Here is a 21,267-nt window from a genome sequence, read left to right as displayed (position 1 = left end):
AAATACTCAGACCAGCCCGTCTGGCATCAACAACCATGCCACATTCAAAATCACTTAAATCCTCTTTCTTCCCCGTTCTGATGCTCGGTTTGAACTTCAGCAAGTCGTCTTCACCACGTCTAGATGCCTAATTGCTGCCATGTGATTGGCTGATTAGCAATTTGTGTTGCCCAGCAATTGAACAGGTGTACCTTATAAGGGGCACTTAAACCCCCCTCCTGCCCAGACCAATTTTCAGATTTCAGCGCTGTCACACTTTGAATGACAATGGCGCGGTCATACAACACTGTACCCAAATGAAATTTTTATCATTTTTTTCACACAAATAGAGTTTTCTTTTGGTGTTACTTAATCACCACTGGGGTTTTTATTTTTTGCTAAACAAAAAAAGACAGAAAATTATGGAAAAAAAAAAATCATGCTTCATAGTTTGTTATAAAATTTTGCAAACAGGTAATTTTTCTCCTTCATTGATGTGCGCTGATGAGGCGGCACTGACGGGCACAGATAAGGCAGCACTGATAGGCCCTGTTGGGTGGCACTGAAGGGTACCACTGATAGGTGACACTGATGGGCAGCACTGTTGATGAGGCACTGATTGGTGACATTGATAGGTGGCACTGTGGGCCCTGGTAGACGGCGCTGGTGGTTACAGATGAGTTGGCAGGAGCTCTCCTTGATCGGGAACGATGTCCCTTTGACAGCCGCCGGTGATCATTTTTTTTTTTTCTCCTCACGCTGTCAGCGTGAGGAGAAAAAATAGCAGATTACCAGCTCTGTATACATCACATGATCAGCTGTCATTGGCTGACAGCTGATCAGGTGGTAAAGGGTGGGATCGACCCCTTACTCCGATCTGTGATCCAGCGAGTCTCAGACTCACTGATCACAGAGCGTGCCCCCTGCAGGCCGCTCGAACACGGGAGGACGTCTATTGACGCCCTCCCGGCAAAGTAGGTCCGCGCTGTAGCCGTCATTCGGCTATAGCGCGGATCTGAAGCAGTTAAAGATCTGAACTCTGGGATCAACAATTACTGGCTAAATACAAGAGACATGTATTCTTCCTTGTGAATTTGCATAGCAGGAGACTGTGACTGGCTCTCTATAGAGCCAGTTCACACAGGGTCGTTGTCCTGATGGAAGGTGAACCTCCACCCTAGTCTCAAGTCTTTTGCAGACTCCCAAGGGATTTTAGGCCTCATGCACACGAGACAACGGTGCAAACTCTGCTAAACACATGTTTTTAAAAGCTGAAACCGGCGTTTAGAAACGCACGTTTGCGTCTAGAAGCGTCTGCAGAGCAGAGAATGACGGTGTGCTAACACAGTGGAACGAGCACTACAACATATCCAAATTTAGGGTTCCTAGCACCAAGTGGCCCCGAGATATGGGGCCCCAAAGTTGGGTTGCAAAATGTCAAGCACTTTTCTGCAGCAGAGAATGACATTTTGTGACCCGACTTTGGGGCCCCGTATCTCGGGGCCACTTGGTGCTAGGAACCCGAAATTTGGATATGTTGTAGTGCTTGTTCCACTGTGTTTGCACACCTAAAATTATATTTTATTTTATTTGGTTTGGTTTTGCTCTACAAGTGCACGCACATTAGGAGTGCATGCATCCAGCAGCGAGCTGACCGAGATCTGCCACCACACATCCAATTATCCTGGGCATACCAAACATTAATTAGAAACCACTAAAAAACAAACGTCAAAGGACAAAAATAAAAAAAAACGTACTGAGTAGTACAGAAGGCAAGTAGCAGCTCTCATCCTCTCATAAGATGTCCCTGCGGGAACCATAGCTGTTCCAGCGTCCATAGCTGACAGCTTCTAACCGGTCCTATGTCCCGATGCACCGTAACGCCGAGTGGAACGCACGCCGCACCATCACTTCCTGGTTGTGGTCCATGGGGCGGAAGTGCAATCATGACGTCACTTCCCGTGCGCCCATTGGTGCGCAGGATTGAAGTCCAGTGGTAAACAATTTGTCAAAGAAAAAGATAGAGGGCAAAGCCGGACAAGAGCGTCAAGGCGATGTGTTAGGGGGAGCACCTAGCTCGCAGTGGAGCCTCTGAAGGGGGCAAATAGAGTAATATAATTGTTTGTCTAATACTGAACGTACATAGCATTACAAAAATATTATAAAAAAAAAAACAACAAAAAACTATTATTATAAAAAAAGAGAGAGAAAGAGCATGGACAAACCTATATGCAAATGTTATGTAAACATAGCATAGTTAAAACTTGCACTATAGCACTAAAGTTAAAGCCTGTACTTTAAGAGCCCTTGCACACTGGGGCGGGGGGCGGCGTCGGCGGTAAAACGCCGCTATTATTAGCGGCGTTTTACCGTCGGTATGCGGCCGCTAGCGGGGGCGGTTTCACCCCCCCGCTAGCGGCCGAGAAAGGGTTAAATACCACCGCAAAGCGCCTCTGCAGAGGCGCATTGCCGGCGGTATAGCCGCGCCGTCCCATTGATTTCAATGGGCAGGAGCGGTAAAGGAGCGGTATACACACCGCTCCTTCACCGCTCCGAAGATGCTGCTGGCAGGACTTTTTTTACCGTCCTGCCAGGGCATCGCTATAGTGTGCAAGCCCTCGGGGCTTTCACACTGGGATGACAGCAGCGGCACTTTCGGGGCGGTTTGCAGGCGCTATTATTAGCGCAATAGCGACCTGCAAACCGCCCCAGTGTGCAAGGGCTCTTATGGCAGAAGGTATACATGTACACAGAGTGTGCACGCACATGTTGGTGGATATGGACACACAGCAAATTGATTAAATTATGTTAAGTTGGATTGGGGGTTTGAGTAAATATATTCTATCAACAATATTAGCTAGCAATAGGAATTTACCTATAGCTAGAGAGACTAATGGACACATGTATCAAAATATGAGCAAGAGGTGCACTAGAATTAGTAATAAAAAAATATTATAAAAAACACACACACACACACACACACACACACACATATATATAAATGAATAATAAAAACTTAATAGTAAAAATGTCCGTATATATGTGCAAAGGTGTGCACACTTAGACTCCCGTATACTATCAGGACCAATCCCTGTGTACACAACCGATACATAATACAAGGTTATTAAAACCACATATATAATTATGCACATTATTTCAGATGTAGCTATAGCTAGAGTACCCCTATGTGTACACACAGAGGCTAATACGTATACACCAAGGAAAGAGATAAAAAAATTGTTATATAAAAATAAAAATACAAATGCTAATTTTAGTAAACTTTCTTGGTAAGAAAAGTATATAGAATAAAATGATGAAATAGAATAGAGCCACTAATTGTATACACATATGTATAAGCCCATGTATGCTTTGGTCTAATCTTACAATAAGTGCATACTTTGCATATTCATAAGAGGCTATCTTGTATACAGGGCATTAAACTAATACGATCTTTAAAACCTAAATCTCATAATTTGCCTAAAAGCTTAATCAAATGTTAAATGATGACCTAAATGCTATAAATGAAGGAGTTTGAAAGAAAACGGTGGTAATATTAGTAATGAATAGTAGATAATAGTCTGACTAGAGATGGTGAATGGATATGAAGCTGGCTCACTACATTGGCTCTATGTTATTGTTATACTATTTTGTGTATTTCTGGGTGTTCGTTTAGGCCTCCGGGGGCGAGACTGCCAAGGGTGAAGATCCAGAAGGCCTCTCTCTTACATAGCCTCTGGTGTCTTCTTCCTGTATCCAGCTCGCCTCCAATGGACTCGATTCCAAAGACTTTCATGACTGCAGGGTCCCCTTGATGGGCCTCTAAAAAATGTTCACCTATTCTAACTCGCATTGGACGTTGTGTACGGCCAACATACAGGCGCCCACATGGGCAAACAATGCCATAGATCACATATTCTGTTCCACAGTATATAAATTGTTTAATTTTATGGACCTTTCCATCTCTCCCTACTGTGGTTTTCTTTCTGTGCCACATGTACATACATGTGCCACAATTCTTCACACCGCACCTGTAGCACCCTTTTTAAACAAATATTGTTGACCAACCATTAGTTGGTTTGTTGGTAGATATCTTTACCCTACTTGGGGCTACTAAGCTCCTGAGATCCCGGGGTTTCCAAAAAAACAATATTAGGGTGGTCGGTGAGTGCCTTACCTAGCATCGGGTCATGCTTCAGAATATTCCAGTTCTTTTTAATAATATTCTGAATTTCAAAAGCCTTATTGGTATATTGGGTAGAGAAACAGGCCTGTTGGGTATTGAAAGTGATCTGGTGTCGAGATTTTTTATTATTTTGTTTTTTTTTATTATTTTGGTTTTTGTATACATTGTATACATAGGTGTATACAATTAATGGCTCTATTCTATTTCATCATTTTATTCTATATACTTTTCTTACCAAGAAAGTATACTAAAATTAGCATTTGTTTTATATAACAATTTTTTTATCTCTTTCCTTGGTGTATACGCATTAGCCTCTGTGTGTACACATAGGGGTACTCTAGCTATAGCTACACCTGAAATAATGTGCAAAATTATATATGTGGTTCTAATAACCTTGTATGATTATAGGTAAATTCCTACTGCTAGCTACTATCGTTGATAGAATATATTTACTCAAACCCCCAATCCAACATTTGCATATAGGTTTGTCCATGCTCTTTCTCTCTCTTTTTTATAATAATAGTTTTTTGTTTTTTTATAATATTTTTGTAATGCTATGTACGTTCAGTATTAGGCAAACAATTATATTACTCTATTTGCCCCCTTCAGAGGCTCCACTGCGAGCTAGGTGCTCCCCCTAACACATCGCCTTGACGCTCTTGTCCGGCTTTACCCTCTATCTTTTTCTTTGACAAAATGGCGGCTATTGTTTACCACTGGACGTCAATCCTGCGCACCAATGGGCGCACGGGAAGTGACGTCATGATTGCACTTCCGCCCCATGGACCGCAACCAGGAAGTGATGGTGCGGCGTGCGTTCCACTCGGCGTTACGGTGCATCGGGACATAGGACCGGTTGGAAGCTGTCGGCTATGGACGCTGGAACAGCTATGGTTCCCGCAGGGGCATCTTATGAGAGGATGAGAGCTGCTACTTGCCTTCTGTACTACTCGGTACGTTTTTTGATTTTTGTCCTTTGATGTTTGTTTTTTTAGTGGTTTCTAATTAATGTTTGGTATGCCCAGGATAATTGGATGTGTGGTGTCTGCTGGCAGATCTTGGTTAGCTCGCTGCTTGATGCATGCACTCCTAATGTGTGTGCGCGCTTGTAGAGCAAAACCAAACCAAATAAAATAAAATAAAATATAAATCTAACAAATGATTATCCTATGATGTGGCCAAGGTCCATCCCCTTTGTAGGACCTCCCACCAATTAGGGGAGGGGTTTCAGTACTAATCTGAGGAGTGTTTCTCAGATAGACGCATGTATAAAGACTAGCACCAATAAGGCTCTGATGAAGAAGGGACACCTTCGAAACGCGTTAGCCAGCAGCGGTTCGTACGTCCTCTTCCTAGGACCTGGAAAACCGCTACAAGTGGACCAATCGCTTTGTGACTGTATATAGTGCGATTTTTTCTTCCTACCTTTGTGAGTAGATTTTAATCTTGGTTTTAATTAATAAAATTTACCTAGGATAATGCACTAGGCTGGTGCGCTCTCTTTCTTTCTTATCATTTACTATTAGGATAATCTCATCCTGGAGAGCAGCAAGGCCGAAATCCATTGTCCTTTCTGAACCCTTGGGATCATCTAGCTAATACACCTGTGCACAAGAGTATTTTGCTTCTGTAAGATGTAAGTCCTAGTTGGACTCCTCTGTGGTGTGGGCTGGGGTAATGTGTACCGCTAACTAACCCCCGGAAGGTGACCTTCAGAGGGGTAAAATATTGGGAGCTACATACACATATGTGCATAAGAAATATATGTAAATCCACCATAGATTAATTGTGGTAGCAGAAAAGAAATAATAATTGTGCAAATTGTTTCAACAAAAAAGCCATTAATGCTAATACCTGAGGTGACCTATACCTCCGCACCTATATAAAAAGTGCTTGATATATTCAAGGTATTGATGAGATAGAGATAGATAGATATATATATATATATATATATATATATCTCCGTATTTATCGGCGTATAACACGCACATTCATTTTAAGAAGGAAGTTTCAGGAAAAAAAACTTTATTAAATAAGGAACTTTGGGTCAGTCCCCATCTGCAGCGTCATCAGTCCACATCAATGCAGCAGCCTCGCCATTGCCATCAATGCAGCAGCCTCACCATTGCCATCACTGCAGCCTGATCGATGCCCTTCTGCAGTTTAGAGGGGACAGGGAGCGGGGCGAAACGAGCGCCGACAGATTACATACAGTGAGAATCTTCTATGATAGACAGAACAGTGGTCCAATGGTGGCCCAGGAGAGGGGAGTTCCTATTACTGAGGCCGCCAAGTAAACACTCACTGTATGTAATCTGATGGCGCTCATCCCACCCCCCTCCCTGTCCCCTCCGAGGCAGCTGAAATTGAAGTATTGGCGTATAACACGCACATGCTATTTGCACCCAATTTTCATGGTGAAAAAGTGAGTGTTATACGCCAATAAATACAGTATATATTAGGGGTGCGCTTCACTGTTCTCGCGATTCCGATTATCTGGTCAACGATTCGATTCTGCGATGCATCACGATTACCGACGAGCTCCCATAAAGCCAATAAATCTGGGTGGCCAGATTTATTGGCTAAAAACAAATGCAGCAAAGCCAGTTGCCAGGACAGAATTGCAATGACACGATACAACCAAATCTCGTTCAGCGTGCGTTCCACCGGTCTGAATACTGCAAACCGGAAGTGACGTGGGTGCGTACTAGGCTCATCTTACACGTTTCGTCATAGGACGTCGTCTGAGGTGGTGCCATCTTGGTACACCTCACGTCTTAAGTACTGGGTGGGTGTGCAGGGTCCACCCCCCCAATTAAGTGGCGGGGCTACTATGGTAGGAATCACCATGTGTGTCAATATCAACTAAGGGGAAATCTCTTTATCCGTCCAACTGGGATAGGTGAATGGTGTCCTACATACAGTCCAATGAGTCACCGCTCAGCCCCCAGTGGCCGAGCTATCTATTGTTTCTAGGTCATCCCACTATGCTTCCAGCTAAAATAGGTAGATGGATATCCCCATACAATCCCGTCGGTGTAGCGGTGTGTCAGAGTGCGCTGGCAGTTATCTTGCTGGATGTCATATGACGCCCATTTAGGATAACAGAACCACCGCCCAGCCGTCATTCTGCTATAGGCCGGACGGGAAGTGGTTAAAGGGAAAACCACCACTCTGTAATGGAGGCTCTTCTGACTGTCACATTAGACGGCCTTACATAGATTTTTGAGTATAGTGGATTTTCCATAATCTCCATTTGTAACAAAGCCTACTATCAAGCTTAACCACTTGACAACTGGGCACTTAAACCCCCCCCCCCCCCCCGCCCATACCAATTTTCAGCTTTCAGCGCTCTCACACTTTGAATGACAATTACTCAGTCATGCAATACTGTACCCAAATGAATTTTTTTGTCCTTTTTTTTCATACAAATAGAGCTTTCTTTCTGATCACCTCTGGGTTTTTATTTTTTGTGCTATAAATGAAAAAAGATCGAAAATTTTGAAAAAAAAAAAAATGCATTTTTCTTCGTTTCTGTGATAAAATTTTGCAAATTAGTAATTTTTCTTCATAAATTTTGGCCACAATTTATACCGCTACATATCTTTGGTAAAAATAACCCAAATTAGTGAATATTATTTGGTCTTTGTGAAAGTTGAGTCTACAAACTATTGTGCAAATCATAAAAAATTGATCACACCTGATGTACTGACGGCCTATCTCATTTCTGGCGACCCGAACAAGTCAGGAAAGTACAAATACCCCCCAAATGACCCCTTTTTTGAAAGTAGACATTCCAAGGTATTTAGTAAGATGCATGGTGAGCTTTTTGATGTTGTCATTTTTTCCCACAATTCTTTGCAAAATGAAGATTTTTTTTTTTCCCCACAAAATTGTCATTGTAATAGGTTATTTCTCTCACATGGCATGTATATACCACAAATAACACCCCAAAATACATTCTGCTACTCCTCCTGAGTATTACGATACCACGTGTGGGACTTTTTCACAGCCTGGCCACATAGAGAGTCCCAACATTCAGGGAGCACCATCAGGTGTTCTAGAAGCATAAATGACACATCTAACTTGTTGACTACCTATTACATTTTTGAAGGCCCTAGAGCACCAGGACAATGACATGAGACAATGACGTGGCACTGATGACAGATGGCACTGATGTGGCACTGATGACACATGACATTGATGACAGATGGCACTAATATGTGGCACTGATGACACGTGGCACTGGTGACAGATGGCACCAATACGTGGCACTGATGAAAGATGGCACTGATGAAAGCTGGCACGTGACACTGACAGGTGGCACTGATGACAGATGGCACTAATATGTGGCACTGATGACAGATGGCACCTATACGTGGCACTGATGACAGATGACAGTGGGGACAGATGGCAGTGACATGACAGTGGGGACAGATGGCAGTGGGGACAGATGGCAGTGGGGACACTTTTTTTTCGTTTTTTTTTTCTTTCAACTTACCGCCGCAGCGGTTCGCTCTCCCTCCTCACACGCGGTCTCTGTGTGAGGAGGGAGAGCCAGCAATGAGAGATGATCTCATATGTTTACATGTAAGAGGCACAGTGGTCTAGTGGGTAGCACTCTCGCCTAGCAGTAAGAAGGGTCGCTGGTTCGAATCCCAACCACGACACTACCTGCCTGGAGTTTGCATGTTCTCCCTGTGCCTGCGTGGGTTTCCTCCGGGTACTCCGGTTTCCTCCCACACTCCAAAGACATGCTGGTAGGTTAATTGGATCCTGTCTAAATTGTCCCTAGTATGTATGAATGTGTGTTAGGGACCTTAGATTGTAAGCTCCTTGAGAGTAGGGACTGATGTGAATGTACAATGTATATGTAAAGCGCTGCGTAAATTGACGGCGCTATATAAGTACCTGAAATAAATAAATAAAATAAAATGTAAGATCATCTTTTATTGGCACCACCGATCGCGCTGAAAACGGCCGCTATGATTGGCCGTTTTCAGCGATCTGTGACTGGCTGTGTCCAAGGGACACGGCCAGCACAGAACTTCCCCGAAGCACGCCCGCGGGAGCGCGCATCACGGAAGTAAACAGGAGGACGTCCAGGGACGGCCTCCCGGCAATTAGCTTCCGCGCTGCAGCCGTCTTTCGGCTATAGCGTGGGCGCGAAGAGGTTAAGCTTACTTTGCTTTATTGAGGGAACACCACCACCTTTTAACCACTTCAGCCCCGGAAGGTTTTAACCACTTCCTGACCAGGCCACTTTTTGCGATACAGTACTGCATCAATTTAACTGTACCCAAATAGAACTGATGTCTTTTAAAAAAAAAACAAAAACAAAAAAAAACAAACAAACAAACAAAATTTCTTCAATTTAGGCCAATGTGTATTCTGCTACATATTTTTGGTAAAAAAAATCCCAATAAGCGTATATTGATTGGTTTGCGCAAAAGTTATAGCGTCTACAAACTACGGGATAGGGACTTTTATTTTTTTTATGGTAATGGCAGCAATCTGCGATTTTTAGAGGGACTGCGACATTGCATTGGACAAATCTGACACTAAGTGATATTTTTTGGGGACCAGTGACACCAATACAGTGATCAGTGCTAAAAAACAAATAAAAAAAAAATGCACTGATCCCTGTATAAATGACACTGGCAAGGAAGGGGTTAACACTATGGGGCGATCAGAGGGTTAAATGTGTTCCCTTTGTGCTTTCTAACTGTGGGGGGCATGGATTCACTGGAGAAAAACAGATCGTAATTCAGCTTAGCTGAAACACGATCTCTCACTTTTCCTCCCTGACAGATCAGCGGTGTGCTTTGTTTACATTGGCACACCGCTGATCCGTCTCTCCTGTGAAGTATCGGCGGCTGCTGGACCCGCTGATTGGCTCCCACTGTGTCCAATCACAGTGGGAGCAGTGCACCCCCTAAACCGCGTGCACGAAATCACGTACAGGTACGTGATTTTGTGCACCCGGGCCACCCTGCAGCAGTAAATGTATGTGGGGCGGTCCGGAAGCGGTTAATGGAAGCTCTCCTGACTGCCGATTCTCTACCAGTTTTGATGTTTTTTATTCTGCTCTGACCACACACCTTCGTTTACAAGATGTCCTCATCCCCCTGAAGAAGATTGCAAGCTGTACAATTGAAACGCGTTGGAGTCCTTGCTGAGCAATAATATATAGAGATATTACACTTAATGTTATTTGCCAGTATATAAAGGACATCTCTGTTGGTCATGCACACCAGAGGATATGTTTTTAAGGTGTCATTGATATTTTATCTCATTCTGTACCAATAAAAATTATTTTTATATTTACGATTTAGTTTTAACTTTTTGCTGCCTAAAAGCCCTTGGGAGCATTTTTTCTTGGTTCGATTTCCAAAATGTTTGGGGCAAGTAGCGATCCCTTTTTACCCAATTGGGTGGGTTCCTATTTTTCCCACAAGTTTTCTTCTAAAATTGCCCTGTATTTGGCTCCATCCATCTTCCCTGTCCATGCTGAAGAAAAGCATCCCCACAACATGATGCTGTCACCACAATGTTTCATGGTGGGGATGGTGTGTTCAGGGTGATGTGCAGTGTTAGTTTTCCGCCACACATGGCGTTTTGCTTTTAGGCCAAAAATGTAAATTTTAATCTTATTTGACCAGAGCACCTTCTTCCACATGTTTGCTGTGTCTCCCACATGGCTTCTTGCAAATGGGACTTCTTACTTTTTAACAATTGTGTTCTTCTTGCCACTCTTCCATAACCCCTTCCCGCCGACCGTACGCACATATGCGGCCTCGGCTTTAGGGGGTTATAGCGGGGTGATGCATGCACCTGCATGCATCATCCTGGTACCGTTTTTTTTAGAGCGGGTGGTTGGCTCTTTGGAGATAACAACCGATGCGGCTTAAAGCCGCTCGGCTGTTATCCCGGAGGAGCGGGAGGGGACGCCTCCCCCCCCACTGCCTTCCGATGCTCTTCTCAGGCCTCCCGTCCCACCGGGAGACCCGATGCACGATCCGGCACTTCCGCCGGCTAGAGTGAGACTGCACAGACTGAAAGGAAGCCGGAAACAGCTTAATTCCAGTCTTCTTTGTGTAAACACAGGAGCAACGTCACAACGTCACTTCCAGTTTACTCGGCTGCCAATGGCACAGTTTAAAAAGAAAATTTACAGTATTCAGAATCGCTGCTTTTGGCGATCTGAATACCGTACTTTGAAGTGCAAAGGTGGGATTTGGGGTCTTTTAGACCCCCGATCCCTCCATATAAAGAGTACCTGTCACCACCTATTACTGTCACCAGGGATGTTTACATTCCTGGTGACAGCAATAAAAGTGATTTTTTTTTTTTCTTCAAAAGTGACAATGTAAAAATAAAATGAATAATAAAGAGAATTTTTTTTTTTTTTTTTAAATGGCTCGCGCGGCCAAAAAAATAGTCACACCCGCATATGTAAACAGTGTTCAGACCACACATGTGAGGTACTGCCGCAATCGTCAGAGCGAGAGCAAGAATTCTAGCACTAGACCTCCTCTGTAACTCTAACCTGGTAACCGTTTTTTTTTTTTTTTTTTAAAGTGCAGCCTATGGAGATTTTTAGGTACCCTAGTTTGTCGCCATTCCACGAGTGTGCGCAATTTCAAAGAATGACATGTTAAGTATCTATTTACTCGGCGTAAAATCATCTTTCATATAATACAAAAAAATTGGGCTAACGTTACTGTTTTTTTTAGTTTTTGTTTTTTTAATTCATGAGTGTCTATTTTCCTAAAAAATTGCGTTTGAAAAACAGCTGAGCAAATACAGTGCGACATAAAATATTGCAGCAATCGCCATTTTATTCTCTAGATTCTCTGCTAAAAAAAAAAAAATTATGATATATTTGTTTGGGGGTTCTAAGTAATTTTCTAGCAAAAAATACGGATTTTAACTTGTAAGCAACAAATGTCAGAAATAGGCTTATGCCGCGTACACACGGTCGGACTTTCCGGCATACTTGGTCCGGCGGACCAGAGTGTGCCGGACAATCCGCCCGTGTGTGGGCGCCGGCGGACTTTTCCGGCGGACTTTTTCCCAAAAGCCCGCCGGACCTAGATTTGAAGAAAGTTTTAAATCTTTCCGCCGGACTCAGTTTCGGGCGGAAAGTCCGCTCGTGTGTGTGCTGGTCCGACGGAAAGCCCGCTCGTGTGTATGCTGGTCCGACGGGCCAGATACGACACGAGGGCAGGGTATTGCATCTCGCGCTCGCTGCAATAGGAAAAACAAATTTTCCTATTGCGGCGAGCGCGGGGCATACCGGGCCCTTAGGTCTGGTATGGATTATAAAGGGAACCCCCTACGCCGAAAAAACGGCGTGGGGTCCCCCCTAAAATCCATACCAGACCCCGATCCGAGCACGCAGCCTGGCCGGTCAGGAAAGGGGGTGGGGACGAGCGAGCGCCCCCCCCCCTCCTGAACCGTACCAGGCCACATGCCCTCAACATGGGGGGTGGGTGCTTTGGGGGAGGGGGGCCGCCCTGCGGGCCCCCCCCCCACCCCAAAGCACCTTGTCCCCATGTTGATGAGGACAAGGGCCTCTTCCCGACAACCCTGGCCGTTGGTTGTCGGGGTCTGCGGGCGGGGGCTTATCGGAATCTGGGAGCCCCCTTTAATAAGGGGGCCCCCAGATCCCGGCCCCCCACCCTATGTGAATGAGTATGGGGTACATGGTACCCCTACCCATTCACCTAGGGAAAAAGTGTAAGTAATAAAACACACTACACAGGTTTTTAAAATATTTTATTAAACAGCTCCGGGGGGGATCTTCCTCCGGCTTCGGGGGTCTTCTTCCGGCTTCGGGGGTCCCTCCGCTTCATCTTCTCCCGGCGTCCGGTTGGTTCTTCTCCGCTCTCTTCTCTCCAGTTCTTCGGCCGGCTCCTCTGCTGTCTTCAGGTAGCTCTCTTGCCAGCAGAGGTCCGGACTTCTTGTCTTCTTCTCTTCTCCAGATGTTGACACGACGCTCTCTCCGGCTGGACTGCTCTCCGAGGGCTGCGTTGTGACTTATATAGGCGGAGACCCCGCCCCCTTTTGATGTCACAGTCCCTGGGCATGCTGGGACTGTGACGTTTTAGGGGGCGTGGTCACTGGGTGATGTTGACCACGCCCCCTAAAACGTCACAGTCCCAGCATGCCCAGGGACTGTGACATCAAAAGGGGGCGGGGTCTCCGCCTATATAAGTCACAACGCAGCCCTCGGAGAGCAGTCCAGCCGGAGAGAGCGTCGTGTCAACATCTGGAGAAGAGAAGAAGACAAGAAGTCCGGACCTCTGCTGGCAAGAGAGCTACCTGAAGACAGCAGAGGAGCCGGCCGAAGAACTGGAGAGAAGAGAGCGGAGAAGAACCAACCGGACGCCGGGAGAAGATGAAGCAGAGGGACCCCCGAAGCCGGAAGAAGACCCCCGAAGCCGGAGGAAGATCCCCCCCGGAGCTGTTTAATAAAATATTTTAAAAACCTGTGTAGTGTGTTTTATTACTTACACTTTTTCCCTAGGTGAATGGGTAGGGGTACCATGTACCCCATACTCATTCACATAGGGTGGGGGGCCGGGATCTGGGGGCCCCCTTATTAAAGGGGGCTCCCAGATTCCGATAAGCCCCCGCCCGCAGACCCCGACAACCAACGGCCAGGGTTGTCGGGAAGAGGCCCTTGTCCTCATCAACATGGGGACAAGGTGCTTTGGGGTGGGGGGGGCCCGCAGGGCGGCCCCCCTCCCCCAAAGCACCCACCCCCCATGTTGAGGGCATGTGGCCTGGTACGGTTCAGGAGGGGGGGGGGGCGCTCGCTCGTCCCCACCCCCTTTCCTGACCGGCCAGGCTGCGTGCTCGGATCGGGGTCTGGTATGGATTTTAGGGGGGACCCCACGCCGTTTTTTCGGCGTAGGGGGTTCCCTTTATAATCCATACCAGACCTAAGGGCCTGGTATGCCCCGCGACGGGGCTCGCAAGGTGTCAATCTCGCCGATAAAAGCGGCAAGATTGACATCCTTTTCTAGTCCCGTCGCACCTGAGTCATGTTCAAAATGAACGGACTTGTCCGTGTGTGGGCAAGTCCGTTCATTCTGAAAGTCCGCCGGAACTCCGGCGAAAGTCCGTCGGAAAGACGGGCGGACTTAGCCCGCCGGAAAGTCCGGGCGTGTGTGGGCAAGTCCGTCCGTTTTAAAGTCCGGCGCACCTGGCGGACAAAGTCCGTCGGAAAGTGTGCCGGACCAAGTAGGATAGAAAGTCCGACCGTGTGTACGCGGCATTAGGCATGAAAGGGTTAAAGGCCAGATTTGTGGAGTGCACGACTAATAGTTGTCCTGTGGACAGATTCTGAGCTGTGAATCTCTGCAGCTCCTCAGAGCTACCACTGGGCCTCTTGGCTGCTTCTCTGATTACCAAGTCTTGGTAGGTTTGCAGTTGCCATACTCTTTCCATTTTCAGATGATGGATTGAACAGTGCTCTGTGAGATGTTCAAAGCTTGGGATATTTTTTTTTTTTTTTTATAACCTAATCCTGCTTAAACTTCTCCATGACTTTATCCCTGACCTGTCTGGTGTGTTCCTTGGCCTACATGATGCTGTTGGCTCACTAAGGTTCTCTAACAAACCTCTGAGGGCTTCACAGAACAGCTGTATTTATATGAAGATTAAATTACACACAGGTGGACTCCATTTACTAAATTATGTGGCTTTTGAAGGCAATTGGTTCCACTAGATTTTAGTTAGGGGCAGGGCATTTTTTCTCAAAGAATAGGTGCAGGAACTGCACCCTTCTGAGTCACTTCTTATCTCCGCCCCCTACCTACCTCTGAGCACCATTGCTTGGTTTCATCCCCTACCCACCTCTCGGTACTGCCCCTTTTAGAGAGTACAGAGCCAAGTATAATTTTGCGGTGCTGAGTAATTTGTATGAAATTTGTTAATGATAGCAAGAAAAGTAGTAAAATAGATTCCCCACAGCAACAATAGATTCACTCAGAAACAATAGACCCCTCTATCAACAATGGACCCCCACAACAAAATACCATCCAGCAACAACAACAGATCTTCCAGCAGCCAGCATCAATAGACTATTCAGCAGCCAGCAACAATAGACCCCCTCCATCAATAGTAGATCTCTTCCAGCAATGATTGACCCACCAGCAACAATAGACCGCTACTCAAAAATAGATCCCCTCCAGCAACAATAGACCCTCCAGCCCACCCCAGCACCCCTTGCCATTACATACATTCAATGCTGGAGGTGCCGGAACTGCGTTCCCGCTGAAAAAATGCCCTGGTTAGGGGAATCAGAGTAAAGCGATATGGAAAAAATCTTGCGAGCCACAATGATCCAATGCCTCAGTAAAGAACCAACCGAATAAATACCCGGCTGCAGACGCAGATCACGTTTTCATGATCGTGCGATAAACTATAAATGAAGAATGCGTTGCGCCTGGGGATATATCTGAGTAACTAAAACCCTAAGTGTGAATCGAAAATAATAATATATAGAGTGCAAATCACAAAGAGTATAAAACTCAAATCACTTGCTGTATAGATCCTATAACCATGTACACCAAAGTGCCGTGTACATTAAATCACAAAGTGCAATGTGCATATAAAGCGTACCTAAATCTTGCGATATAACCATAACAATATAGATCTAAAACCATCTGTGATTAAATGTATAAAATACCAAAAATCCTTGAATAGGTGTGCATACTGAAAAAGTGTTATACATATAACACACAAAAAGTCCACTGTGATTATAAAAGTGAGGGTGAAAAAAATGATAAAAAATAAAATATAAAAATATAAAACACATATAAAATAAATAAATCACACGTGTAGAAAAATAGAACTATAATCGTCCTTATTGTGGTATTGAAATCACAGTCGTGGAAAAAATCTTCCAATCCAAAAACGTGAAGTGACAAAGTTCCGGCAAAAATCAATATACTAGTGATGTTTTAAAGAAAAAGTTCCAGTACTGAATCAAACGTGCCCAAAAACATGCCGTGAAGTGCCTTCACGACGGAGCGATCAGCACAGAGCTGGGTTGTGGAGCTCTCACACCCCGCAGCACGCCGCACAGCCGTTTTTTCGCTTGTTATGTTTGGTGCACATGAGCACCTTATAAATGTGAGTACCCCACTGTGGGGATTGGATGTCATTCTAATAAAATTTTCTTACGGTATTATACTATATTAGCCTTTCTCTTTTCTATGATATAATGTGAGTGGAGCCATAACGAATCTGTTTGGGGAATCAGCTGTACCAATCACTGAGCCCAGGGGTGGCTCCAAAAGCGTGCATTGACACAATTAAACACTGTGTCACACGCTCCAAGGTGAGCGCAATCACATTGGGGGTCACCAAGGCACTTCACGGCATGTTTTTGGGCACGTTTGATTCAGTACTGGAACTTTTTCTTTAAAACATCACTAGTATATTGATTTTTGCCGGAACTTTGTCACTTTACGTTTTTGGATTGGAAGATTTTTTCCACGACTGTGATTTCAATACCACAATAAGGACGATTATAGTTCTATTTTTCTACACGTGTGATTTATTTATTTTATATGTGTTTTATATTTTTATATTTTATTTTTTATCATTTTTTTCACCCTCACTTTTATAATCACAGTGGACTTTTTGTGTGTTATATGTATAACACTTTTTCAGTATGCACACCTATTCAAGGATTTTTGGTATTTTATACATTTAATCACAGATGGTTTTAGATCTATATTGTCATGGTTATATCGCAAGATTTAGGTACGCTTTATATGCACATTGCACTTTGTGATTTAATGTACACGGCACTTTGGTGTACATGGTTATAGGATCTATACAGCAAGTGATTTGAGTTTTATACTCTTTGTGATTTGCACTCTATATATTATTATTTTCGATTCACACTTAGGGATTTAGTTACTCAGATATATCCCCAGGCGCAACGCATTCTTCATTTATATCAGAGTAAAGTGGGCTGAATACAAATGCACGCCATGCTTTTCAGATATTTGTAAAAAAAATTTGAAAACCATTTATCATTTTCCTTCCACTTCACAATTATGTGCCACTTTGTGTTGGTCTATCACATAAAATCCCAATAAAAACATATTTACGTTTTTGGTTGTAACATGACAAAATGTGGAAAATCTCAAGGGGTATGAATACTTTTTTCAAGGCACTGTATTTAAATGATTTTATTGTGTCCATAGTTAAGCTTTAAAGCCAAGCTCCAGCTTTCAGGCACTTTAAAATAGCTTGGTCCAAACAAACTATTACCCTCACTAACACATGAAGCAGCCATCAGCACTCTATAAACTGTATTTTGCATTAGCTGCATACAGTATACAGAGCTGTATTCTGGCAGCTAGACAGGGACTTCCCATCCCACTCTCGGAACAAAATCAAATCTTGGCGAGTACTGCTCAGCCATACACAGAAAGCTTTGTATTTCTGAGTGAGTACAAGGCTTCCTCTAATTGGCTGAGGTGGAGATTGTAACATTATCTGCCCCCCTCTTCATCTCAGCCTGGTCAAATAGTTCAATAGTGATCACCATTCCCTGATTTCTACAATGATCACCGTTCTCCGACTCCTCCTGGTCCTATATTTCTACAATGATCATCATTCCATCATCTCTCCTGAAATGTACAGATTTGCAATAACCATCAATCTCGGGCAGGGGGTTCAGACTAGGATTCAAACACGCCATCGGCTAATCCTTGATGGTCACTGTAGAACTGTGCATTTCAGAAGAGATGAGGGAATGGTGATCATTGTAAAACTAGAGCTAGGAGAGCTCAAGGAATGGTTATTGTAGACCTATAGGTCCAGGTGAGATCAGAAAACGGTGATCATATCAGAGAACAGGAATTATTGTAGAACTCCAGGACCAGGTAAGATCACAGAACAGTGTTTATCATAGAACTATAGGAGCAGATGAGATCAGAGAGCGGTGGTTATTGTAGAACAGTGAGGCCAGGTGAGACTAGATGACAGTGACCATATCAGAGAATGGGAATTATTGTAGAACTACAGGACCAGATAAGATCAAATATCAGTGTTCTTATCAGAGAACGGAACTGTAGGACCAGGTGAGATCAGAGAAGAGTGATCATTGTAGAACTGTGGGGTCAGGCGAGATCAGAGAACAGTAGTCATATCAGAGAACGGGAATTATTGTAGAAATGCAGGACCAGGTAAAATAGGGAACATTGTTCATCGTAGAATTATAGGACCAGGTGAGATCAGAGAACAGCGGTCATTGTAGAACTGTGAGGCCAAGTGAGATCACAGAACGGCGGTTATTGTAGAACTGTGAGATCAGAGAACAGTGATCATATCAGAGAATGAGAATTATTGTGGAACTGCAGAACCAGATAAGATTAAAGAACAGTGTTCTTATCAGAGAACAGGACTGTGGGGCCAGGTGACATCTCAGAAGAGTGTGGTCGCTCTAGACTCAGGTGACATCTCAGAAGAGTGTGGTCGCTCTAGACTCAGGTGACATCTCAGAAGAGTGTGGTCGCTCTAGACTCAGGTGACATCTCAGAAGAGTGTGGTCGCTCTAGACTCAGGTGACATCTCAGAAGAGTGTGGTCGCTCTAGACTCAGGTGACATCTCAGAAGAGTGTGGTCGCTCTAGACTCAGGTGACATCTCAGAAGAGTGTGGTCGCTCTAGACTCAGGTGACATCTCAGAAGAGTGTGGTCGCTCTAGACTCAGGTGACATCTCAGAAGAGTGTGGTCGCTCTAGACTCAGGTGACATCTCAGAAGAGTGTGGTCGCTCTAGACTCAGGTGACATCTCAGAAGAGTGTGGTCGCTCTAGACTCAGGTGACATCTCAGAAGAGTGTGGTCGCTCTAGACTCAGGTGACATCTCAGAAGAGTGTGGTCGCTCTAGACTCAGGTGACATCTCAGAAGAGTGTGGTCGCTCTAGACTCAGGTGACATCTCAGAAGAGTGTGGTCGCTCTAGACTCAGGTGACATCGGAGAAGAGTGTGGTCGCTCTAGACTCAGGTGACATCGGAGAAGAGTGTGGTCGCTCTAGACTCAGGTGACATCGGAGAAGAGTGTGGTCGCTCTAGACTCAGGTGACATCGGAGAAGAGTGTGGTCGCTCTAGACTCAGGTGACATCGGAGAAGAGTGTGGTCGCTCTAGACTCAGGTGACATCGGAGAAGAGAGTGGTCGCTCTAGACTCAGGTGACATCGGAGAAGAGAGTGGTCGCTCTAGACTCAGGTGACATCGGAGAAGAGAGTGGTCGCTCTAGACTCAGGTGACATCGGAGAAGAGAGTGGTCGCTCTAGACTCAGGTGACATCGGAGAAGAGAGTGGTCGCTCTAGACTCAGGTGACATCGGAGAAGAGAGTGGTCGCTCTAGACTCAGGTGACATCGGAGAAGAGAGTGGTCGCTCTAGACTCAGGTGACATCGGAGAAGAGAGTGGTCGCTCTAGACTCAGGTGACATCGGAGAAGAGTGTGGTCGCTCTAGACTCAGGTGACATCGGAGAAGAGTGTGGTCGCTCTAGACTCAGGTGACATCGGAGAAGAGTGTGGTCGCTCTAGACTCAGGTGACATCGGAGAAGAGTGTGGTCGCTCTAGACTCAGGTGACATCGGAGAAGAGTGTGGTCGCTCTAGACTCAGGTGACATCGGAGAAGAGTGTGGTCGCTCTAGACTCAGGTGACATCGGAGAAGAGTGTGGTCGCTCTAGACTCAGGTGACATCGGAGAAGAGTGTGGTCGCTCTAGACTCAGGTGACATCGGAGAAGAGTGTGGTCGCTCTAGACTCAGGTGACATCAGAGATCAATATAGACTCTGGTGAGGACAGTGATCGCTATAGACCCCGGTGAGATCAGAGAAGAGTGATGATTGTAGAACTACAAGTCGCAGTGGTATCACAGGCTGCCTTCCAGGATGTGAGATGTGGCAGACAGACAGGCAGGGTGTGTGCAGTTATTATACAAGCAGGACATGTAGCGGTCCTGCTACCTACACAGACCTGTCATCCCACACCGGGTGCTCACATGTATCCTCTCCGAGCTTCCAGAAGAACTACATCCAGCCACTACTGAGGACTGCACGGCCCGACTCCCCCTAGCCTGCCTGACAACCTCTCATGAAACAATCCACACACATACAAAGCCCAGTGCCGGGGGCGCACTTACCGCCCTCGGGGGCATCTTGTCCCGACTCCGCCATCCCGACCTCCAAAGCCGGCTACGGTCAGTGTCGGGAAACGTTCAGCGCTGAGCTCGGCCTGGGCATCTTCGAGTACCGCGTCATTCTGACAGCGTGACAGGCAGCGTCATTACGTAATTGGACGTGACGCTGCGACCTGGCGAGGAATGTGGAATGCCATGTTTCTGTCTGGCAGGGGAATTAGCTGTTGTGATGAAAATATATTAGAGTATTTACCCACAACTTCTGGGAGATAAAAGATCTCTTCTGCAGATATCTTTGGAATCATTAGGCAACACTCATTAAGCATACAATTACCATTTATTTAGCTACAGTATCCAGTGTGCTATCATTGAAAAAAGCACACAGCTTATTAGGGAAAAGAAACCTATAACCACTTGACCTCCAGAAGATTTACCCCCCTTCCTGACCAGGCCATTTTTTGCGAAACGGCACTGCGTTACTTTAACTGATAATTGTGCAGTCATGCAACGTTGTACAGAAATTATATTTATGTCATTTTTTTTTCTGACAAATAGAGCTTTCTTTTGGTGATATTTGATCACCTCTGGGATTTTTTTTTTTTTTTCCGCTATAAACAAATAAAGACAACATTTTGGAAAAAAAAAAAAAAATTACATTCTGCTATAAAACATTTGTAGCAAATATATGCATTGTATCACATTCTTTTATGGTCAAGCACAAAAAAACATTTTCTTCTTAAACTCATAGTCCTCATTAGCCAAGTTAAAAAGCTTTGATTCTGAGGCATTATCCTCCTTCCTGCCCCAAACATCTCTTTTTTGACCTGTATTGTTTTTTCCTGTCATCTGTGTATGATATATAGCACCCCTTAGCGTGGCTAGAGTGCTAGTGGTAGGATTTTTGTTGTGTTAGTG

At 45.0% G+C, this 21,267-nt stretch overlaps 1 protein-coding gene across 2 annotated transcripts in view; it reads right to left on the bottom strand.

Moving 5' to 3' along the window:
• Positions 1 to 20,520, bottom strand: part of RABEP1 (rabaptin, RAB GTPase binding effector protein 1) — a 123,273-nt gene extending 102,753 nt beyond the window's left edge. For both annotated transcript variants that reach the window (XM_073615019.1, XM_073615020.1), the window contains exon 1: positions 20,356 to 20,520. In XM_073615019.1, coding sequence (XP_073471120.1) covers positions 20,356 to 20,389 — 34 coding nt within the window. In that variant the 5' untranslated portion in view covers positions 20,390 to 20,520. The remainder of the gene's footprint in view (positions 1 to 20,355) is intronic.
• Between the last annotated feature and the right edge of the window lie 747 nt (positions 20,521 to 21,267).

The sequence above is a fragment of the Aquarana catesbeiana genome, linkage group LG02, assembly GCF_042186555.1.
Source record: "Aquarana catesbeiana isolate 2022-GZ linkage group LG02, ASM4218655v1, whole genome shotgun sequence".
Lineage (NCBI taxonomy): Eukaryota > Metazoa > Chordata > Amphibia > Anura > Ranidae > Aquarana > Aquarana catesbeiana.
The sequence above is the reverse complement of the archived record's forward strand: the minus strand, read 5'-3'. Positions and strand labels throughout refer to the sequence as shown.